The sequence below is a fragment of the Tachypleus tridentatus genome, chromosome 8 (assembly GCF_004210375.1).
Source record: "Tachypleus tridentatus isolate NWPU-2018 chromosome 8, ASM421037v1, whole genome shotgun sequence".
NCBI lineage: Eukaryota > Metazoa > Arthropoda > Merostomata > Xiphosura > Limulidae > Tachypleus > Tachypleus tridentatus.
Window position 1 is genome coordinate 29,767,684 of NC_134832.1, and position 26,093 is coordinate 29,793,776.

Genomic DNA, 26,093 nt, shown 5'->3' on the forward strand with positions numbered 1-26,093 from the left:
GGTTTATTTTGAATTTTGCACAATTTTCGAACTCGCACCGATAGAAACCGTGTCTGTTACACAAAATTAAACATCTCAAAGTTATAGTTTATGTATGCCAATCGTAATTATAATTTCGTGTGTTTGAGGGTATGTTAACTATGCGAGCATAAGCTCTAGAGAATGAATACTGTTCTAAGGGAAACTTTAGCCCAAGGCAAGGATTAATGTAAAACTATAACCACATTAATCCTCTTCATAAGTTTGTTTATTTGCAATCAAGCACAAGGATGTAAATTAACTGCAAGCGCCTGAAAAAAAAAAAAAAAGTAACGTCTTACTTACGAAATTAATATTCTTTTCCAGTTACAGAAGGACAAAATCTAGAGATTCTAAACAGTTTGATTGGTTAGTTTGTTTTGAATTTTGTGCAAAGCTACGTGAGAGCTATCTGCACTAGCCATCCTTAATTTTGCAGTGTAAGACTAGAGGGAAGGTAGCTAGTCATCACCACCCACCATCAACTCTTGGGCTACTCTTTTACCAACGAATAGCGGGATTGACTGTCACATTATAATGCCCCCACAGCTTAAAAGGCAAGCATGTTTGGTGCAACGGGGATTTGAACCCTCGATCCTTGGATTACGATTCAAGTGCCTTAACCACCTGCCCATGCCTGGCCAGGATGCACAAGTCACAAAATTCTGACACAAAATGTTAATGTATTACAGAATCAAAAATACAAGTTCAAATTCACACAAACTTACAGAAAAGGCACAACATGTAAAGTAACTTGTCCCTTCTGAATCTCTATAGGCACGAACAGGCCTAAACCTAAATCCAAAGAAAGAAAGGAAAAATTCAGTAACAAGTACCATAATTTCAGGAAAAAAGTCTTTCTTATTTTTTTGTTGTTTCCATGGAAGTTAAGATCAATTTCCTTTTAAATCAATACAGTAGCTTCATCTTTATGTAAAATTCATATAAACTTTTCAGTTATAATTTACACACTTTACTTACACACACACACAAATATACATATAATCATAAATATTTAAGCCATAAACAAAACACATTAAAATTAAACAAAATATGCAGTGTATTTTGTGCTTTGTTTATGGCTTAACAATTTACGATTATGGTACAATTAATCAGAGGTTGGAATATGCTGTTTTTAACAGTCCTTTCTCATGATTTTGTTCACTTATTTGACCTCATTTGGATGTAATTATTTAATTTCACTAAAATACACACACACATATATATATATATATATGATGCATTTTAAAATTAAAATTCAAAGCACTTTAAAATTAAAATAAAACCTTTTTAACAAGCTAATAACTATGAAGCAGTTTATCTAGTGCCTTAGAAAATTTTTACCACATTTTCCTCACACCTAACTGTTCCATATCCCAATCTGACAAATATTCATTTGAGTGTATTAACCGGATAAAACATTATTTATTCTAGCCAGGAAAAAACAATGTTCTTAAGAAATGTGTAAGTAATAACACATACAGAAATTGAATGGTGACTATAAGGTTGGAATCTGACCCTACCTCTTACTTCACTGAAACTGTCTGTATTAGCAACTGCAGAATTTATCTAAGGTCACCTTACAAATACTTATAAAATGAAAGTCAAAGATGGATATATCAAACTGTATAAATAACCATACTAACATAGTAGTCTATTAGATTGACATCATGGCATAAAAGTAATTATTATTAAACAAACAAAAACCAATAAACATTTACTTTTACTTTGAAATCACATAAGTATTTACATATAAATTCATTAACATACATGGTACAACATTATACAGAGTCAGAACTACTCGAAATATACACACAGTATCACTGACACCTTCCACAATACTAACAGTTTCACTAATGTGTCTCTTCCATGTCTAAGGCACCCCAAAAGAGAAACATGCATCTCCAATACTCTGTCTACAACCTTTAATTGACAGTATTAGAATGTCACACTCAAACCAGAAGACATTAGATTATGTGTTTCGATTGTATCACAGCCCTACGTATGTTTGTTTTTTATAGAGGAAAACCCCATTAATCTACATCTACTTGTTGTTCAATGTTTGAATAGGTCTTTTTCAACAAATAAATGTCAATGCAGAGGTTATAAAGCTTACAGCCTATCAGGTATGAGAATCCCTCTACAGATTTGGCAGCCATCTTACTCCATCTGATGCAGTTAATTTTGTACTCTACTCTCAGCATCCTGTCTACAAGTATATCAACATTTGTCACATTCTGAATGTACATAGGCTTGAAAGTGAGTGCAAACACAATGAGTGTAATCTCCTACCCATTTGAAATAAATACAAATGTCACAACAGTCACATTTTATAATTTTAGGCACATCTACAAAATATGATTATCCATTACAATCTCCAACATTAAAACATACTAAAGGATTGTATTTCACCAAGACTACAACTTTGACCTAAGCTAACAATACATAATTAAAAGGTACAAAACTTGTTTTTGTTCCCTTCTGCAATGGTTGATTTGTAAAACATCTTAAACAAAACAAAAAATCACCCAAAATGTAGGTTTTTTTCTCAGAAATATGTTAAATTTTGGAGTGAATTAGATAAGCAATTCTACCAGAATATGTTTTATGAAACCAGCAGACCTGTATTCATATTTCCAAGCAATACTATGTTCTTCACATCAAACTATTATAAAGATACCAGACAGAAAAAAAAAGCAACCATAAACTTCTGAAACATAATGCATGCAAAAGCTATTTCATGAAACCAATACCTGCTATAGATAAAGTTTCGATTTAGTCTGACTCCATCATATCCTCCATACTTTGGGTGAATCTAAAAATGAAATGAGTAACTAGTTTTATTACTTCTCTTCATAAGAATGAAAATAAAATATACACAAATATACCCAGGAATGAAAAACTAATAATTATATAGAGATCAAATTAGTTAATGGAAGTTAATATTCCTGTTTAAACTCAATTTTAACCATCTCAACAATTGTTTTTCAACTGAAATGACAAATGAAAAGATGCAAAAACTGGTTTCTCCAATTGAACAAATCTGCATACAGTAGTGATAAAACAAGTTACACAAATTTGCTGTCTTTATCACCTTAAAAAGAAAATAATGCTTAAGAAACAACATCCATAATTTAAAAATTCAAAATTACTTCATATACAAACAGTTGTCATAATGAAAATGAAAAATTAATTTGATGACAATCCACTAAAAAGCATTACTGAAAAAAAGGGTTTTGGCAATAAGTTACTCAATCCATCAAAGCAATGTTCTATTGCTAGGTGTAAAGTTAATAGGGCTTTAGGGTGTTTTTGCAGACCATACTATAATTAGAAAGAATTAATTCTCTACACAATTCCCAAGTGAGGACTTAATTGGTATACTTGTTCAATTTTACTCTTATAATCTAAGAAAAGATATTGACAGTAGTACTAGAAAATTTTCATCTGGGGTTAGAGATGGTCTTATTGATGTTTACAAGATTATTCTTTGGATCAAAAGGATAGAGTGCTCTGATTCATTCATGCTATGTTCTGATGATAAAACTATGAAACAACATAAGTTTTAAGAAAATTATATACATGTAGATATGACAGTTATTTTTTTTAACAAGGTAACTGACTTATGGAATAAACTGCCATCAGCAATGATGGAGTCCAAGTTACAAGAGCTACAAAGGTGAACTGATGATTCTCTTTTATCAAGGCCAGAGATGCAAGATCAGCCAATGGGATCCTTGTTTTCCTAATGTTTTTACTTGGCAGATTCTGCTTGTTTGGCAAAAATAATGCAAAGCCCAGTCTGTTTATTAAAATGCAATCATTTCATTTCTTTAAATGAAAGCTTTACCAAGTGATAGGGTCTAACTCACAAATAAAAGTAAAATAATTTATTCTTATATTTCCTCTTCCTCTCTCTCTCTTTTTTTTTTGTTAACCTGAAGATAACCTAAGATGGTCAAAACATTGCTCTGTAATTTATTTGAATTAAAGTTTTAATACCCCTACCAGCTGTCTTTAGAATAAAATATATTTCCTCTTATATCTATGGTACAAACTTTTAAACATTTACATCACTGAACTAACATAATAACTGATTATTAGTGATGTCGAGAAAACTCATTTGTAGAGAAAAATATATGCACATTGGCTCATTTGGGTTGAGAAAATATTTTACATAGAGGAGCGAAAAACTTTTATATATTCAAAAATCTAACACCACCCTCTACATTCCGACACTTAGTTACATAACCCCTTTCAAACATGAGGTCAGCTTCCGGTCAGTTACCTCTTTCTTTCTTTGTGAACTTGACGATGACTGAAGAAGGTCGAAACGTTGTTCGCTCCTCTACGTAAAATATTTTCTCAACCCAAACAAGCCGTTTTTACATATATAATAACTGATTAATCATCAACTCATATAAGTGTTTTATAAAATATTCATTTCACTCAAGTCTTATGAAAAGATCAGACATCATGTTAAATCTACACACTCAGTAAATTTCCAGCCATCATATACCATCACTGTAACACACAAAATGTTAAAACAGTTGCCAACACAACCTCTCTCCTCAAATTCTGAAATCCCTTAAGTAGTCCTGTCCTGTACACAAATAAGATGGTACATTAAACTTAAGTTTCCATAAATAGCAATAAAATCACTCTTTACAGTTAACATTGTTAACCATACACCTGAAATGACAATTATTGAATCAATACTGAAAAATACAAAACATTCCGAATACAACCATGAATTTGATCAACAAGGCAGTATTTCTTTCTTCACTGATATACAGTGTCTATCCTAAAATTATTTTGGTTGTTTTCCATTCCATGGGTTATGGTATAAAAACAATACGACCTCTTGCCTTTTATCTTCACTACCTGTCACTAATGAGAGTTCTCTCTTTGGTTAGATGATCGAGTGAATCTACTGGTGCTGTATCCATTTTCATACTCTGAAAACAGTCTCAACAGGAACTTGGGCTCTCGAGCAAGATAATTTATCTCTAGCACAGTCCTTGGTAAAGCAATTGCTGTTCTCTTGTTGACATCCTCATAAAAGATTGTCTTTGGTTTGGATCGTCCATTTTTCTGAATCCCACAATAGTGAACTTCAGGACAGCTGTTTTCTTTACCCTATGTTTTTGTCTGTCTTGTAACTTGAAGTAAAACCTCTGGGTCCTGTATCTGTCATACACTGCATGGGAATGTCCTGGTCACAGACTGTATAGTTATTTGAAATTAGTGTAACCTCACATCCATGTTTCTGCTTAAGTCAATTTTCAATGCACATTCTTCCTTTAATTTTGCCTTTCTTCTTTAGACATTCTCTTAGGGTTTGCTTTGTCTATTTCTGCTTGCTCATCTACCATTGTTTCATCATTTCCAGCAAATTTTCAATCTCACAAGAAGCATGTTATCACCATGGTTCTGCTTTATTTTTAATAAAATAATTCCACTCCTGACATCAAAGTTGAAAAGGGTTTCTTTTTGTTAATTCAGTAAAAATAGTGTAATGTTCAATACACTTAAAGAAAAGCATTTTATTTTGTCATCTGAAAGTTTTACAACTTACAAAGTGTTGAATCTAAATCACAAATGAAACTAAAAAGTCATTAGTTGATGAATTTTCACTCATATTTATGGCACAAAATCCAAAGAACTTAGAGCACTAAGCTGGCTTTCTAACAACCTAACTAACTGATTAGTTCATCAACAACTTTTCTTCTTTTTAATACCACACTTCTCACCCAGGTTTCAAGATATTTCCATACATCGTATCATACCATAAAATTTTCCTTTATAAATGATTCAATATGTCTATATTATAATATTAATATATTGTTCACAAACACTGGCATAGCCAAGGAGGTGAGAATAATGCTCCCCCTATTGGCTTGTATTTTTATTTTTCACCAGTTTTTCCTTATTCCTAACCTTGCTGTGTAAATTCACAATTTTATATTCTTAGGCTTCAATTTATATCTTGCTTACTCAAACTTCTATTTCGTGGTTTCCATAATTCCAATTTCAGCCTAGTTGGGATTTGCAGTAATGGAGTAATGTCAATAAAGTGGCATGCTGTAACATTCATTTAACCAATGTAAAGGAAATAATAAAGTTTAAATATTATAAGAATAAATTATCTGCAAATATGGATGTTAATACTTGGCCCCTCCTTTTCATATATCTAGATACACCAGTATTTACAATGAGGTCACACAAATAAACAATAAACTTTAAACAAACTTATGTATATCAGTACAAACTGTGATTTGTGATCCTTTTTAGGCTGATCAATGAGACACAAACCTCTTTTCGCTGTAATCGAGCAGCTATATTAATTGGAGCAGTATTTTTGAACTGGGGTTCTGGACACTGATGTGGCCTAAGAGAGTGAAAGATTAACATGTACTGAAGAATATTAGTTTTTGTGCACGAGTAAAATAGAAAAAAAAATTTGTAGAGCACTCAATGTAAAAACTAAAATAATTCAAATAACCAAAAACATATGATTACTACCACACCCATTTATTGAATTACTTGAAAAAAAACTTTATAAAGTGTTTACTAGATTTTAAAACAAGCATGTTTTAAGTACACCACTAACAAATGATCAACATAAACAAATAGCAATGATTAAAACAAACTAATTAATTCTATCCTAAAAAATGTAGAATTCCACTAAAAATGATGTTAATTTTATTTTACTTCTATATTTTTCTAAATTAGAAATGTAAAAATGTAATTAGGAAAATATCAAAATTTATTAAACATACCTTCTTATTAAATTTTAACCAAAAAAAGTCTGAACTATTTTATTCTCATTATTTTTGTCATAAAAATAACTGGTTGACTTACAAACCAATTTTAAGTTAAAAAAGGTATACCTGAATAGATCAAATGGTGGACATGTCACAACAGGGTTTTTACACAGAAAATGCTGTTTTCTAAGATATTCAGTGACTATGGAGTCTAGAGTAATTGAGGAACAAGAACTAGGAGGAATTGCTGGCGAAGAAATCTGTTTGTGAAATGGCTGTTTCTTAATACCAGGAGAGAGATGATATAGACCATGAGACACCTGGGACTTTTCTAAGGCACTAACTTTTACTGCTTTAGGAGCAGAGCTCTGAAAGAAAAGAAAGGATATATATAACCTAACGAAAATTACATTTGTAATATTTTAATGAATAGTTTTGTTTTTTTTAGTTTTTACCTAAAGATGTTGTTCCAAAGCTAATAATTATCCTTCAATTCATAAAAGTTATTTTAAATTGTTGGTTAACAGAAAAAATTAGTAATTTGGCAACTTTACTTGTCTGTGTCTATGTTCACTGTCCATGTGAGTTATACTACGACATGGTGCTAGGCCTGTTTACTACCATGAATATTATACTAATATGTATAGATTTTTAGCAAGTTAATTTCCAGTTCTGAATATGATATATATTATACTTGACCATTAATCGAACTGGATAGAATAATTCACAAATTAAATGAGTTTCACTATTAACACTGTTCAAGAAACAATTTGTAACTTCATTGAAACAGGACAATGTACAGAATCATTACATTATCAGTGACTATGTATAAAAGTAAAATTCAGAATGAATAAAAACTTGTTACATCACAGTTTTAGAGAAATAATAACTATTCAGCAAAAGTTACATTTTATCAGGACTTCAAGATCTTACAAGGGATATCATTGAACAATTTATGTATCTAGAATGAATGATACTGACATGAACTAATACTATATATTTGTACATTTAATTATTTATTACTGAAAAAACCTTTAAAACTTTTCTGAAGAATTTAAATTTTGTAAAACACATACTATGATAGGAATCATATAGTTAACAAGTTTATGAAGAAAGTTTTAGGATACAAAAATTATAAAGTCAGATAGTACCTGGCACAAGTCACCCACACTGCATAACTTCTGAACAGAGATAAACTAAACAATTAAAAATCAATTACCATGAAGCTCAGTAGATATAATACAGTAACTGTTATGAACAGCATTTCTAAAACTTTGTATATATTAATTAAATGTAGTACAGTTTGAAAGACTTTTCATTAATTTAAATTACATGGAAAGTTTTAATACAAAGCCATGAGGTTATTAAAACATAGTGCAGATTAATTCAACAACATTAACAGTATAAACCCATGTAACTCAGCAATCAGAAATGTTTTATTCACTGCCAAGAATACTTATCAGGTTGTATCTGAAACAAGCAATAACTATGGTATCAACTTTTGTTTTGTTTTGTTTGTTTTGAATTTTGTGCAATGCTACACAAGGGCTATCTGTGCTAGCCATCCCTTATCTAGCAGCGTAAGACTAGAGGGAAAGCAGCTAGTCATCACCACCCACTGCCAACTCTTGGGCTACTCTTTTACCAACAAATAGTGGGATTGACCATCACATTATAATGCTCCCAACAGCTAAAACGGCAGGCATGTTTGGTGTGACAGGGATTCAAACCCGCGACCCTCAGATTCAACTTGAGTAAAATCTCTTGACATGGATTTGTTGATTCCACATGGATGACAAATTGTTCACTAAGGAGAAACAAAGCATCAATTTATGTACAGACAAAACCTGAAAACTACATGACTGTTCAAACTCAGAATATTGGTCTCAAGTTCTAGCTTTTTTTTTTTTAATAACCAAAATATAGAAAATCTTGGGATAAAGTAGTTAACATACATTTTGATTACCTTATTTAAACTCAGTACAGCTATAGGTTAGGAAGTCACTGAATTCAAAACATTTTGTCATTTTTTTCTAGATTTTACAGTTCATGCATTGCTATGTCTTATATCTGTATCATTCTGCAATACTCGAGAACTACCATTATGATGTATACTTCATTCACAGAATATTTAGTAACTGTGGGTGTTCACTTTCCTCTTTGACCACAGAATAAGTCTGATTCACTTTTCTGACCTAAAGTCTGAAATACCATCTGTGAATACAGAATAGTTAGTAACATAAACCAGACAATTAACAAAATCATGAAACAGTAAAGCTCCATAGAAGCCAAGTATTCACATTTATCCATATATATTTAGTCATAATCTTTTCACTTTTATTTAAAAACAAATCTATAATAGGCTCAGTAATGTATCCTAGGATATCCTGCATTCCCCATAACAGTTTTGACAATAAAAATGCTATACAAACAAGTGATCCCCAATATCACAAATAAAGGACTATGTGAAATGGAAAAGGTGTATTATTAGCTACCTATTTATAATGTCCCAACATGTCCCATTAAACATGTGACTAATATAATAAAGTGTTGTACATTTATACGTCTAAAGCAGTGATTCCTAAACTGTGCACTGCGGTGTCCAGCAGATGTCAGTATGCTGTGTATATTTGAAATTTGAAAGAAACACAAATACTGACACCTGTTGGACACAGTGCAAACTACAAGTTCAAGACAGTTCACAGTTTTAACACCAGGTTGTGCAACATTCCTTTCAACGATATTCTTGAATGTTTGAAATATGTTTTTGTTTAGTTGTACATTTGGCTATGCCACTAACTTCTCAAACTTTCTTGTTTTTTTAGATTTTGTATATAAATACCTGTAGACTCTCCAGATCCATCAGTAGTCTAAATAACTGAAGGGTGTTGAGATCAAGTGTCTGCAAGGTCTAGTGAAGTTCAGTGAATTATTTTGTTGACTTTTAGTCCTTGTGCATAAAAATAAAAAGATTCTTGAACATTAATAAGAAGTGTGGGAGTGAAGAAAAGGATGGCAAACCACAAACCAGTGGCAAAGTTGTGAAAAAATGGAAATATGATGATAGTTATTTAAATTTTAGCTTTACTTCAGAAGATGTCAAACATGAAGTGTCCACAGTGTGCATTATGTCTAAACGTTTTGGCTCCAGAGTGCATGCTTTCAAGTAATCTAAAATGTCACTTAGAGACCAATCATCGTAAGATGACTAGTAAACCCCTTGATTATTTTACTAGAAAGATAAAAGAATTGAAAGAACAAAAAGGTACATTTTTGAAACAAGCATCAATACCAAGCAATGCTTTGCTAGCATCCTACGAGGTGGCACATAGAGTCACGAAATGTAAAAATCCTCACACCATCACAGAAGAACTGTTTTTACCGGCTGCAGTGGATATGAGGAACATTAGAGTTGATGAATCTGCAGAAAGACTGCTTTCAAAGATGCCTTTATTGACTTGTTTGAGATCCTTGACACTTTGATGCATAAAAACAACTTAGACTGGACTAAATGCATTGGCATCTGTACCAATGGTAGTTGCTTTATGTCCAGCTGTTATGGAGGATTGCAGGCACCCATACGGAACAAAGCTCTTGATGCACTGTGAACTCGCTGCATAATCCACATGGAAGCACTTGCATCAAAGCTCCTGTGTTCTCCACTGAACCTAGTCCTAGAATGTGTGTTGAAAGTGGCAAACTTTACAAAACCTCAGCCACAGAAGGTGAAGTTTTAAAAAACTGTGCAAAGATATGGGATCTGAGCACACATCTTTGTTGTACTACTGTAGCTCACAATGGCTCTCCCATGGGAATGTACTGTCCCATGTGATTGAATTACAACAGGAACTCTTATCTTGAAGAACATGAATGTGCTAAAACTTCTTGGATAATGATATTTTGTCAAAATTAACATACCTGTGTACTATCTCCAAAAAACTGAATGCATTGAATCTCTCTCTGCAGGTGAGCAACACGCGCATTCTGAAACCCGCAGGGAAGGTTTCAGCCTTCAGAAAAGAGTTATTACCCAACTAGAATATTTCTGTCAAAAGTTTTCATACAAGTATTCACTTGCATACAGTAGAAGACATAACTTAGAAACTTACTTGACTTCTATGAGGTCCTAGGTGGAATCGTAAATGTCCTGCATGTGGCAAGGAAGATTGAATAGGTGATGAAACTATGGAGTTATGATTATGTGCAACACCACTTCCTAAAGGAGGGCGGTCTATGTGAGCTCCTAAATGGGGTGTTGGACTGCATGTTGACGGAGAGTTAAAAGTTTCATGGACTGATGTAATTGGACGGGACTAGAAGAAAAAAAAACTCTTGCTAAAGAGGAACATTCATCATTTTATAATTATTTTTAAAAACAGTTTAATAGTGTCTCAGTAAATAATATTTCCCAACTGCTGACCAAGGTTTATTTATTGATATCATCTGAAACAAACAAAAAATCATACCCTCTAAGCACTATGCTTAACAACTCAGCTAGACAGCTGCCAAGTTACACTAAAAGACCCACAATCTTGAATTCATTTTTTTTATACAGGTATCATTTAAGTCTTTATAAATTTATAATATTAACAACAATAAGGATTCGGTTGTAGACTGTTCAGTAGACGCACTAACTGATTAATTATCATGGGTAATATGGGTCTTGTGAGTTGTTAAAATAGTTATAAAATATGCAAGATATTAAAGTTTAGTGTCAAGAAAACAATTGTGAAACTTAACAGATTAAGCAATTCAATTGACAATAAAAAGTTCAAATTCAGTTTCTTCTTAAATAAAAAATAAATTTCAAAAACTTGGTGTTTCAGTTCTTAAAGAACTATTAAAGTAAAATTAAGATAAAAACAACATTGTTTAACTTCATAATTTCTGCAAAAGAGAGTTAAAAATATGATGATCTATATGCTTAATGAAATGAGCCATTGGAAACAGAGGAAGCTCAGCAATTTAAAGAATTAACTAAAGGAAGCAATTACACCAATTAGTCTCATAAACTAAAAGGCTAATCAACATTATTATCAATTGATTAAAATAATAAGCAATCAAAATTAGTATTTCCAATTATTCCAATTATCAAAGTAATCAAAATACTACAATTAAGTTTGTTGGTTGTTAAATGCAAAGCTACATAATAAATGATTTGAGGATCTCAGGTTTGATTCCCACTGCCATTACATTTGCTAGATCTTGTCTTTGTTACTGCAAAGCTACTGAGGCTATCTGCCAACTCTCTGGCAACTTAAGTGTTGAATAAAGTGTAAACATACTGATTTGTCTTGCATTATTTTATGGTTATAATTTATACCTGTGTAACTATAATCTTTAATATTGAATGTGCAGATGTGGAATATAAAGACTGCTCCCAATTCATTATTTACACAAATTAATAACTGTATTCTTTAATGTTGCATAAACAAGCACAGATCTTGGTAAAGGATGCAGCACTGAGTTCAGCTGAATTTCTTTCTAATGGTTCTGTTCCACAACTAGAATAATTGTGATGGTTATGGAACATAACCTGTCTGTTGCATGTTATTATATTGTATTCTTTGGTGCATTATTTAAATAGGTAAAAAATATTTAGTGCATAGTACCATTAGTATAAAAATGTAGGGTTAAGTGTCATTGACAGTCAACAGCAAAAAACCAGGTAAGTACTTTATTTCTTGGTTTTCATGTATTTAGTATTATAAAAGTAAATAAAATGTAAAAATTAGAAGCTTTTTGGGTTAGATAAGGTCAGATAAACAAGAATCAAATTTTTTAACAGGGTACACTTTCGAGTAGCAGTGAGTTACTTAGTTTGATAGAGTAATGTGAACTGTACATCTGCCAAGTAATTACCAATTTCATGACTGTAATATTAGTTTAGGCATAGTTCAAAGAGCAATAAAACAAGAAAATTTAAGTATAAAGAGAAGTATACCATTACTACATTAAAGTTATTTAAGATAAATAAAGGTAGAATCATGTTACAATCTGAAGTCATTCTAGAAAGAAAAATGGTAATTTGGATTTATTTTGAATTTTTTAGATAATTATGGGATAGAATTATGGTAAAGAAAATAAAAAATATCAATTTCTTCTCCAGAAAAACTATTTATTTCAAGGGTTTTATGGATTATGTAAACAAAATTTGAAATCTTTCAGGTGAAGAAATGTATTCTTAATCTTAATTGGAAATCCAACTGCACTCACAGCAGTCAACACTCTGAGATCATGTAAGTAAATAGAAAAAAATTAGTAAAAATAAATAAATAAAAATTCTGAGGTTTTGTTTATGAAAGATTGTAGAGTGTTCTGAAAGCTTGCCAAGTTTTGGGAAGGTACAAGAAGTATTTTCAAAGTTATAGTATGTATACCAATATGGCTATATGGTGGTTACAAGGTTCTGTAAACTACAGGTGTCACATGTTCATAGGAATAATTATGATAGTTTTTCTGGTTTACTAACTATGCAATAACAGCATTAAAAATTCAGCTAATCTCATCAAGGTGTTTCTCGTGGGAATAAAGTTTGAACTGAAAGTGAAATAGACATTTAACCGTACAAAAAAACAACATAATATAGTATGTCTATTGTTTAAAAATAATACAGTATTAAGCATCAGAGAGAACAAATTCTGGCAGAGAAGATGTGATAAGAGGGGCACAATTTTCTAGTTTATGGCTCTGTAACCAAATAAGATTGAAGCCTATAAAAATTATCCTTTGCCTGAGTAATAACAATATTATGATGAGTAATTTACATTAAACACCATACATCAAGAAGAGATGGTAAATAAATGAAAGAGGATAGAAGACAGATAACAAGAAGAAAGGCCAAGAGAGCAAATGTCAAAATTCACAAACTACAGAAGATTTTGAATATTTTTAATATTAACATTTTGATATTTAGTTATGTTTCAATGTCAAGTTTATTCATGCACCATGATAATAAAGTAGTTTGATTAAAGTCTGAATGTAACTGTCTAAAAAGTTATGGCATGTGCTCTTTGACCTGCTTGTGGCAAGACAGTTAAATAAAATATTTTTACTAAAAGATTTTTCTGTGAATTAATGGAATAGGAATGTGACTCAGACTCTTACTAGCCTGAGTGCAAGATGATTTCTATGTGAGGATTACAAATACATCTTCTCACTTTAAAGTTATCAAATTGCATTTGCATAACATCTAAGACTTAGTAAATGAATGTCAATTTTTTTAGACAGTTTTATATTTTAGCTGTTATTTGTGCTACCCTAACAATACACAGACTTAGTCCATTTCACCAACCTTATAGCTGCTAAAGGAAAAAAAAAAAACCAAATCAAATCAGCCTTTTTATTTTCTAGAATGATTGCAGATTGTATCAAAAAATTATAAGTATTTATCCTAAACAGCACAAGGCATATAATGGTTTACATTTGTTCATATTCAGCTTTGATGTCTTACTGCTCTTTTAATCATATCCAAGTAACTATTTATAAAAAAGAATATATATAACTGACATTACAATATTGAATTATGTTAACATATGAATAGACCTCACTGAAAATTTTTTTTGTTATGTTTTCTTATCTAAACTAAGTTTCTAATTTTTAATTTTTGTTATTCTTATAAGAATAAATAAAATTTGTGCTTACACCTGGTCTTTTTTTTTTGTTTGTTTGCTATTGGCCCACAGTAAAACTTAATTCTAATTTTTTGTAAGAATGACAGTAATAAATAAAATAATTATTTATTTCAAATACATAATTATGTTAAGATTGGCAATTTACTTAAATACTGTCTTTTGAAATTAAAAAAATTACAATTTTTATATAATATTAAGATTTAATTTAATAACTAAGTTTTAATCCAAATTTATTGATACACATTCATAATACAAACATTTAATTAAATTTGAAATTTGAAAGTTTTGAAGTCCACTATAATTTACCCACATTCAGATGGTCCACCCTTTCATCACAGGTTGGGTGAAATTCACCCACCTCGTAACCATATAGGTATCTATGAGTAATTATACAATAGATGTATTTTCAAGAAATTTTCAAAGTTGTTAGTAAACATTACAAGGCTCTCATACACAAAATATCAAGTTTTAGTATTAAGATATTTTAATTAAAGATTTTTCTCTTTAAAAGCTTTTCTTTGAGAATGTTGACCATGCAGCATGAAGAGTAATTTTTATTTTAAGATTAAAAATGTTTTTATGCATGAGAAAATCTAAGTTTCACATGTGATATCTTTATAACCTCCAAATAATTATCAAATGTTCCTTAAGAAAAACTTTATATATATTTTAGTTTTACTATTAAATCAAAATTTCTGTTAAGTTTCATATATATAGTTTCATGTTGAAAAAGAGGATTCCATTATATTTGAAAATTTCTAAGAAAATCACTAATGGGATATTCTAGGCTTCTGACTGGTTATTCATATATCATATATAGAAATTAGTATATATACAAGGGACCATTTCTAAAAATTCAATGAAGTGAGCAGAGGCCACTGTGTTTGAGCCATTAAATATAGTATTAGCTCAGCAAATATAAAAGATAAAAGGTTTTTATTTTATATTCTAGCTTGTTAATACTGATATTTTGAGTTCCTAATTCATTCAAAACTACAAACTTTGTATTTGGATAAGCACTGCATTCAACATACCATGTAATGCACAAAAATAGCATTTAGGTGTGTTTTTTAAATAGTTAGAAATTAAATAATTTATAAAATGAAATTCTGAATTATAATCTACAGTTTGATACCAAACACAATGACATAAGTACACAAAATGGTAATTGAATAAAATTTTGAATGTGAGTCAACAAACAAGATGACGTAGCCTTTGACCTATAGATATAGGGTTAACTTACTTTTATTTTGCTTTCCTATGTTTCAACTTGATTACAATGTAATGTTTTTCTACAAACAAAAACCACTAAGTGAGAATGGTGGTTACTCTCTAAAACAGATGATAATAAAACTGATATCATACTAAAATTTTAAATCTGTAGATTCAAGTGTTAATTTTACTTCACACAAGAGAAATCATTGGCATCCTCTATCCATTTTCATTTTCCAATTTGAAAACTTAGTTTTAACATGAAAAAAGTACAAGGAAAAAGTGTTCAGTTTAAATTAGGAATGGAACCAAACACAGGCATGGCAGAACAGAGTACTGCCTCTGCCTGTGCCATTACTCACCAGTTTGGAAGTTGTAGGCAGAGTATTCATAATTTTAGATGAGGGTGTTGTCAAAGGCCTAGGTATGGCAGAAGGGAGTCCTGCTTCTTTGTGAAGGACAGCAGCTGATTCAAGTAAGCCTGTGAATAAACAGCAAGTACAAGAAATCACTGTTAAACATAAAAACAATAATAAATTTAAAGAGATATTTATTTTTAAAGTAATTCCTGGCCCTGTCAGCATATATTGTTCTATTTGACCACCATATTCCTTGTTTATGCACTGCTAGTGCAGCAATTGTATATAATAGTTTAGTCTTTTTAGAGAATAAGTTACCATTTTTATATTACGATTATTTTCTAGATTATTTTTTTTTAAAAAAGTATTCTGTTTTGACAAATATGAAGATTTAGTTTGTATAAATATCAGACTACGTGTCCATAAACTGGTGCAATTGTAATTTCAAAATATAAAAGTAATTTTGAAAAAAAAGTTAAAGAATACCACAACAGTTTATAGACCTACAATACAAATTCAAAAGCATAAAAAGTAACATTCAAAGAAATATTAATTCATCTTGACACAAACTATCTTTATACATTAAATTACTTTAAATTTTGTTCTACCTGAAAGACATAATTTATGGTCAAGAGGAAATACAACTCTTTTTTCTAAGATTTTCTCTTCTCAAAAATAATAAATTTGTGAAAGCAAGCAAGATGATCAACAACAATTACAGAATTATTAGTTAAATCAAAGTTCAATAAACCAGATAATTTAAGTACTTAAAGAAAATAAACTTTTCTTAGTAAGCTTAGAGGAAAAAATATCTATCTTCCAAAATTGTTCAAATTACTGTTTCTTTAATTGCAATTTACCTCTTCTTTTTTTTCGAGATCTACAAGTATTCTGTGTTTCACAATAATAATACTAGTTATGTTCTTGCATAAACTGCACGTTACAATCAATTTAAAAAGTTTTGGTTGGTACAAATTAAAATATATTTTCATAATTTGAAGTAAAAATTATAAATGAGATTAAATTATTTTATAAATCATGCAGCATTGTACATTCTTCTGTAAAAATCAATAACTATATTATTAGAAAAATTAATTCTTAACAGATAAGAAGCTTGTTTGGTTTGTTTGGAATTTTGTGCAAAGCTACACGAGGGCTATCTACACTAGTTGTCCCTAATTTAGCAGTGTGAAACTAGAGGGAAGGCAACTAGTCATCACCACCCACCACCAACTCTTTTACCAACGAATAGTGGGATTAACCATCACATTATAACACCCCCATGGCTGAAAGGGCAAGCATGTTTGGGTGATGAGGATTCGAACCCACAACTCTCAGATTATGAGTCGAGTGCCTTAACCACTTGGTCATGGACAGATAAGACACTGCACCAAAAAGTGTAAATTACAATGCATGTATGAAAACAAGTTCATACATACTAACTAAGAAGTACAAGGAAACAACTCAATGATAAACAAAATATAAATATCAAACCTTTACTGAGCAGGTGTTGATGTATTAATTGTAAGAGTTCTTTGTCATTGTATATGATTCGAGTCTGAGCAACTACTTCAGCCTGTAATTAGAAAATGTAACTCATGTTAACTGTCATCTCAATACAGTAACAAAGAAAAAAAAGAGCCCTAAACTAAAATATATTATCTTCAATATTAAAATCATACATGAAATATTTCTGGCTAAAAAATTTTTTTTAATATTCCTACAAGTGTAAACTAATAAAAATTATTTAATTATTGTACCTATATACTGACGAAAAGATAAACTATAAAGTTTCATTTTTTTTCCAAAGAGAACAAAACAGATATACAACTACCAAATTAAAGATCTTTACTAATTGTATATAATAATAAATATGCTGGATGTAATTCACACTAAGCATGTCAATACATTTCCATTATAACTTTTACCATATGTAACAGAATACTTTGATTTCGCAGTTGTTTTCAATACAAAAAACAAGTTCATCATGGTAGCCAGAACATAACTTTATAATTCAATATGACTGACCTTCTAACCACAATGTACCCATGAAACTATACATACTATAACTGTGAATGTACTTAGTACATTTGCATAAAATTTAGCAAGGTTTTAGTAAATGTGACAACTCTGTTATACACATAAACTCTTATTTTTAATAAAATATTCTTACTAAAAATTTGTCTGTGATTTGATGAAGCCAAAACAGATTCAGTTTGCTTAAAATGAAATTTTCAAGCTAAGAACTAAGAATGAAAATACTTTTTTCATCAGAGCTTCCTAAATGAACATTTTTTCAGTAACTTTATATTTTATCTCTTATTTTCTCTATCCTAACAGTTTAGCTAAAGTGAAAAATAAGAATTACAATCAAAAATACATTTCTTTATTTAAAATTACTGCAGACTATAATATACAATTGTTTATCCTAAACAGCTATAGGTTCCTAACAGTTTCACATCTCATTTAATTTTACTGTTTTTTGCTCTTTGAAACATATCTAACTAGCATAACCAAGCAATAAGTCACATGATGAGAGTTTAGAACAAGTTAGGGTAAACAAACTACAAAGTTATATCACTCTATGCTTCCTGTGTCTGTTCCTCAAGGAAAACTATTATTTAATTTTTTTTTTCAAATTTCTTATCTAACCAAGCAAGTTTCTAATTTTTATATGTTAGTTCTCCTGGTTGAAAAGTATACAACAGTTAATAACAAATACACATAAAAACAAGAAAATTTAGCAATTATTTTAGCCTTGAGTACTTTTGCACTCAGATATGTGTTTAGTAAGCCTATTTTTCTCACATGGTTGTCCAAAAATAAATCACTTAGCTCTCAGATATGCATTTTAGAATATAAAGATATATCACACACTATAATAGTATAATTTATTGCTATCTTTTTAATAATTTAAACTTCAGTTTTCAGGCAGGTTATTCTTGTGATCCAAGGATCACTGGAGATTTCCATTACCATGAAACTTGCTCATCCTGTTTTTGTTATCCACAGGCATCTACCACTGTCACTAATTTTTAATTCTTGACTAAAAGAAGCATACTGTTTGGAAGTATCAACTTCCAACTCTTTGGCTACTTGTATGTTAAATAAAGTGTAAATTTACTGGTTTAAAAAAAAACAGTGTGAACAAGTAGGCATGATTCTACAGGAAGGATACAGGCCCCATTCCAAAGTTTCTAAAAATTAAAAGCAAAAAAGAAAACAGTCAGACATCTTTATACTATCTAATTATTAAAATGAAGAATTAGATGCCACTGTTTTCAATTCACTGTCCAGCCTATTAATTACCATAAAAGCTTTTGTTTTTCAGGTTTACTGAAATCAACATAATTATAGTCCAAGGCAGCCTGGTTAAAGCCTCAATCAATAAGTGATTATTTCTCAGTAACACAATAACATGAAAGTCTTAAATGCTGTCATGATATATTTTCAGCACCTTGGTTTTTTTCCAGACACTCTAACAATGTATCTAGACCTTAGAGCTTTGTTAGAATTAGTCTTAAATAGTACACCTTAGGATGACTGCAACTTTTATACATATTACAAATGTAAAAACTAAGATGCAAACTTTATCATTTTTTTTAAAGCATGTTTACAAGTTACTATAAGTACTTAATTTTAAGTAAGACATTTAAAATGTTTGTTTACATATCAATCATATTACTAAAAATAAAGAAACTACTTTTGAAATCACTTGATTAATGTAATTGAAATAACCATTTACAAAATATATTAACATCAATCCAACTTTGCTCAACTTGTTTGGGTTACTTTAGAACTTATGAGGGTCAAGAAACGGAGGTCAATTTTAACAATCATCCAAGGTGACCTTTTTGTCCATCTTTTTGTTTAATAAAAAAAGTGTACTTTGTACAAGAGAAATTTTGGTACAATCCATCAAATTGGGCTGAAAATGTAAGAACAATCGGCTAATAATGTTGTTTTAGTAACTAAACTTTTTTTCGTGGACAAGCTTCGTAAATTCTGTACGAAGTTCAACTGAGCACAAACAGAAAAGCGTACACAGTTCAGTTTTTTTTTGTTTTTTTATAGTTTACAGCCTTTACAGAAAAAATTTTAAAACTGCCATGACATTAACTGGTGCAATCATTCTAATGTACAGAAGTTTTAACAGTAAAAAATGTTTAATCAACATTCAACTATTGTAAATAAACTGTAAATACATATATAGATATAAGTTAATGAGAGTGAGAGAAGGAAAAGAAAACAAACATACACAATACAGATACCCAAAACTGGGGTATAAATCATAAGATGAGTCATAATATCATGTGCCCTTGTTTTTAAGAGGTATTGGTGAAAGTAAGGCTGTCAGGATTTTAGTATACAAGTGAGTTAAGGATTCTTCTATGGTACATGTTTGTGACTTGTTGGCAGTATATTCAAAAATAAGTGGACAGAACACATTCCACCTATTTTAAGATAATATATTAAAAAAAATGTCAACCTATGTACACAAGTTCTTTAGACAATGGATGTATCACAAACTCTAAATAATTGTCATTTTCTTTTCAAAAGTTCACTTTTAGGCTGATTTAATTACTTCAGAATCTAACTGAGAATCTGATACAATAGTATCATTGAATAATCCACTTATGCTACCTCATAGGCTACCACCATTGTATCTCAAACTTTAAATAAATGTTTCTTTTTCATCAAAGTTTACACAGGTGGGTTCAATTACTTTAGAACATCTTCTAACAAGACTTTTTTTTTTTTCTATTAAACTGCAAAACTCACTTTAAAATAAACCATTAAGGCTAATCACTCACACACACTGAATAACTTTGCATTTTCTTTTGGTAACTAATTTTCTGACTCATACACACTACTTTTTCTCTATTTTACTTCACAGGTCTCATATGATTTACAAGAAAAAATTGAGCAGGTGTCAGTGCTCTAGCCCATAACATCCCAAATCTTCACCACCTTCTGCCTCCTGCAGCCAGATATAGGAAGGTATCACAAAAAACAGAACATTAAATAAATAAAAAAATCAACAAAAAATAACAGAATACATTACATAAATTGGGAAGACAACATTCCAGCCTTCAATATGATGTCTGGACATAAATACCAAGATATTAAGGTATTACTATACTAAATCAACAAATATTATAAGTATAGTTCCCATTTTCCACCCTTCCATGCAATTATCTGGACTTCAATAGTTGTAAAGAGATCCACACAGTAGCAAGTCTTATATAATGAAAGTGATATGACAACCACTCCATTAATCAACCTATGCAAGATATAACTACCACTCCATTAATCAACCTATGCAAGATATGAAACATCCAATCAATAATTTCAGTTATTTCCCTTACAGTAAATTCTAGAAATTATTTTTCATTGTGCATATTACAATGTTATTTAAATCATTATTTTCAACTTTGTGCAAATATTTTCCATATTTATTATAAAATAATTTAAAATATTTATATTTTTCTCCTTGAACCCACTTAGAAAATAAATTTATGCACTAATATACTGATAATACTCACAATTTTACTAATATTACTTTGTCACAAATTCAACAATACCTAAGAAACTGAGTTGATAATGTCCTGTATATTTGTTTGAACAATACTGTTTGGAGAGGGAAGTCCAAAAATTTGGAAAATAAAATTATTTCTTTTGCCATAAATACTAATATTACAATAATTAATAATTATCTTAATGTTTCAATGTAAATAGTGTTCTTCAGAATTTGACATAAAAGCATTCTACAGCTGTAGAACTGTAAGATAAATGTTACCTATGTAATTACTTATTACTGGATTATTAATACTAATCAAGTTGTTAGTACTATTACCACACATTTTATTGTATTATTTTTGTATGCACATACATGAGCAGGTATGAATTCTAAAAAAAACAAAAAAAAAACAAATGGCAACAATAATGATGGGAATATTTAGCTAGATTAATTCTAGTATGACAACGAACTTAAAATGGCTATCAACTTTTTACTGATTTTTGCAGAATCAAGCTCAATACTTTCATTATTCATCATCACTGTTGAAACACCACTCCCCTCCAATATGATTATGCATGTATAGGCCTATGGCTAACAGTAGACAGAAACAAGTAATCAAGTCTAGGAAATATGGAAAGACCTAGCTATCATGAGAAAAGTAGGAAAAAATCCATGAATTAAACAAAACAAAAGAGTAAAAACTGCAACCACAAATTTAAGTTTTCATCAGTAATAAATTAAACAATGCTAGCTTTGCCTATCTCCAGGTAAATGTAAACTGTGAGTATGAATAACATATATCAGCTGTGTGTGTGTGTGTGTGTGTGTGTACAGGTGCAGCACTTAAATGTTGTATATGTATTTTGATATAGTGTGTGTGTGTTTTCTTATAGCAAAGGGCTATCTGCTGAGTCCACCAAGGGGAATCAAAACACTGATTGTAGCATTGCAAATCCATAGCCTTACTGCTGTACCAGCAGGAGACTTTGATATAGTAGTACATATGATAGTTTTGATGCAAATCTAGTGTTACTGCAGGCTATACTTTACTATACTTGGCAAGCAAGCAAAACTGATTAGCATGAAAACACTGAAAGTGATTGGCTAAGGTGATTATTATGTATAATATTAGCAAAGGTAATAAAACTTCCTGGGTAATAAGGCATCAAAAATTAATTGAATAAAGTTGCAAAATTGCAAAACAAACATTAATTGTAGTTTCTAGAAATATACAGGAGAGAAAAAGATAATTTTAGTTATCAAGTTGTTTAGGTCAATACTGTCATAACTAGATCTTTAGGGGGGATCTATGATTTTTATTGTTTTTTTTAAACACCTAATACAGGTTTCCATACATCATCTGACACAGTTCAGAATGTCCACAGGATGACATGGAAAAATGACATTTAAAAAATCAAGCCCTGAATACTGTAATTATTATAGTAGAAGTCTATCTTCTTTCTTATAAATTTTTCTGCAAAATTGGTTACTGTGTTATCCAACTAATGTTTAAAAGATTAACTCAAATCAACTGATCAAATATAACTGACTGATGAGACCACCCGTCAGTAAATACCATTAATTGTCCAGCTCTTATCCTTCACTATAAATAATGTTTAGGGGGAATAGCAGTAAACAGTTCACAAATTACATTGCAAAATATATTTAGAAAATAATTATTCATCAGAATGTAGTAAAACAAAGTATTCTTTAAAAATAAAGAATAACAGTTCAGACATAGCAACAAGCTGTCCATAATGTTTAAAACTTTTGCTATTAATCTTGCTCACCTACCCTATTTCTGACCTTGGTCAAAACAAATAATTTTTCTCATTCATACTTACCCTGATTTATTCACAACAGAAAGAATTTATCAGAGCATACTTTTCTCATCCCTTATGTACAGATCAATATTAAATTATACACAAAAAGTATTTTTAAAGAAATAATTACTTTGTTGATCTTAGCAATGGATGATTCAATCCCAGTCGTCAGTGGAGCTCCTGTCACTCTTTCTATCAGCTCCACACAATGTTTACAAAATTTTACATGTTCCTGTCTTTTGTCTTGAAGCACAGGTTCTCGCATTAAAACTGCAAAGAATAAATTTACAACCAACTTAGTTTTATCATTATGATTACTATGAATTATTTTCTTCCCAAAATTTCTACAAGGAAAAAAAAACACAAAACATTTATTTACATTTACACTATTTCAGATAAGAAAAACCAAAATAATAAAAAACACTTTATTTATCCCATTTATACTTGGATATGTACTTTTTGAATTACATCTGTGCCAAATACATGAATGTTATTACAAATGTCAGCAAAATTTATGAAATATAACCAAACTCCTCATTTTGAATATCAGTCATGCAAAATTAAACTCAAGTTGATGGGGTTATGACTTTAACTTTAACAAATATATATTGGACAAGAACTAATTTTGTTAGTAAATGGTAGTTTATCTTTACATAAACACAAGTTACACAGTTTGATTTGTATAATTGGTTATTCAGAGTTATACCTCACATATTATTAACAAACGTATTTCTTATTCAAATAACTTTTTACTGAAACTCAAAAATTTAGTCCATGTACATTTATTTAAAAAAAAAGTCCACAGCAATTCACACAAAAAAAGCACTTAGCTATGCAACTATTAATAATAATAAACTATTACATTGGAAATGCTGTTTCACTCTTATATAAGTGACCATTAACAAAATCAAGACTTATTTTACTAATATTTTATGGGTTTAATAAATTTTGAAGGAAAGTAGTACAGACCATAATACCACAGATAAAATATAATGTGTTATTTTGAAGGAAAGTAGATCACAATACCACAGTTAAAATATAATGTGTTATTTTGAAGGAAAGTAGATCACAATACCACAGTTAAAATATAATGTGTTATTTTGAAGGAAAGTAGATCACAATACCACAGTTAAAATAATGTGTTATTTTGAAGGAAAGTAGATCACAATACCACAGTTAAAATATAATGTGTTATTTACTTCACACCAATAAAAGAAAAAATCACAAAATAAAAAAATTTAGAACTTTTGGAACATATACCATCCTTCACTTTTCACTCCTACAAAAAGGTCTACCTTCCAAAAGCACTCACACTTTGGGTTTCTTATTATACATTACTATTATATTGTCATTTAAGACACCACTTGAACTGACCTTATCCATCATTGCGAAAGGGCTTAGAGACTGTGATACAAATACAGAAGATAAATCAATATGATTTTAAACTGTTAATTCATTACTACTATATAGTATTAAAATTTCAGAGTAACTACTCTGCTGAATGAAAAATGCAATATTTTCCCATCATTTCCCATCTGTTTTCTGTAATTACAGTCAGCTTCTTAGTCAATTACTGTAGCATGATTCCCAAGTTATGAATAAGATCCAATAAAAGTAGGAACTGATTAAAAGTAATAAAAAATAATTGGGGACATAATTACCTACCTTAATCACATAATGAAATGTGACTAGTCAAGCACAGAATGTTGAGTGTTGTCAGCTGTAACCAATCTTGAACATCTTATTACCATGGTTATGGGTGATAAACATTTCTTGTTTTTTTCAAATACATTACATACAAATATTTACTTTTCCTGCAGCTGAAGGTTAGAGTTCTTAACTATCAAGTTAACCAAGGCCAATACAACTGCTCAGATGAGATTGTTTCTATTCGTAAATAAACAATAAACTAAAAACAAATTAAAATGACCTTTCTAAGAACATGTGAATAACACAATCTTTCAAAGGCCATACAACTATTCAGTCTTCCAACAAATTACCTATCGATTTTTATTGAATTCTTCTTAATTCGTTTGATGCAATTAAAAATCAAAATTGTGTAATAAATAGAATTTTAAATCTTATGTCTCACTGCCCAGTACAGTATTTCTTCAGTACCAACATTTTAATCCTATTTGTTTTCTGATATTTCACTCTTTTCATGCTTAGAAAAATGCAACCCAAAATAAAGCCATAATGATAGCATACTAGGCACAAGGCATTTCCTAAAATTTTGTTTTTTTTTGCTATTAGTCATGTAAGGAATAATAAATTATTGTCAAACAATCTCTGAATAAAATTTGTCACTTCAATACTAAATTAAATGCATCTTATTAGTCTTTTAACTTCTGGCACAATTAACACTTTTTTGTGTGTCAAAAAGATTTCCATACAATACTGAAAAAAACTTAATTCTCCACACTTAAACAAACAAGCCAGAACTTTTACTAAGATCCTTATTACAACTTTTCTTTTTCGTTATTACACATTTCTTGATTACATTTAGTATATTTATACTAAACTAATAAAATAATGTTTGACACATTAAACTTTTTAAGCTTCCCTGTAAATTGTAGGAAAAATTACTCCTCTTTAGAACTAGAGATTTAAATTTTCAACCAATAACAAATTGATCTTGTCCATACCTTAGTTTAAATTTTAGAAAGAAATGTTTACACATATTTTACTTTTTAATCATATCATACATTTGTAGAACAAAAACATCTTCTAACATAAATACTCAACTACTACAGACAAAC

At 30.0% G+C, this 26,093-nt stretch overlaps 1 protein-coding gene across 6 annotated transcripts in view; it reads right to left on the reverse strand.

Moving 5' to 3' along the window:
- mahj (LisH and WD40 domain-containing protein mahjong) overlaps positions 1-26,093 on the reverse strand; it is a 100,080-nt gene that overhangs the window by 31,272 nt on the left and 42,715 nt on the right. For all 6 annotated transcript variants that reach the window (XR_013011990.1, XR_013011991.1, XM_076447945.1 and 3 more), the window contains exons 20-27: positions 23,465-23,604; positions 17,485-17,566; positions 15,994-16,112; positions 10,895-11,098; positions 6,912-7,153; positions 6,334-6,409; positions 2,772-2,833; positions 747-813 (exon numbers count right to left, since the gene is read on the reverse strand). Coding sequence is in view for 4 of the 6 variants with exons in the window: in XM_076447945.1 (XP_076304060.1) it covers positions 747-813; positions 2,772-2,833; positions 6,334-6,409; positions 6,912-7,153; positions 10,895-11,098; positions 15,994-16,112; positions 17,485-17,566; positions 23,465-23,604 (992 nt within the window). In the remaining 2 variants the exon portion in view is untranslated. The remainder of the gene's footprint in view (positions 1-746; positions 814-2,771; positions 2,834-6,333; positions 6,410-6,911; positions 7,154-10,894; positions 11,099-15,993; positions 16,113-17,484; positions 17,567-23,464; positions 23,605-26,093) is intronic.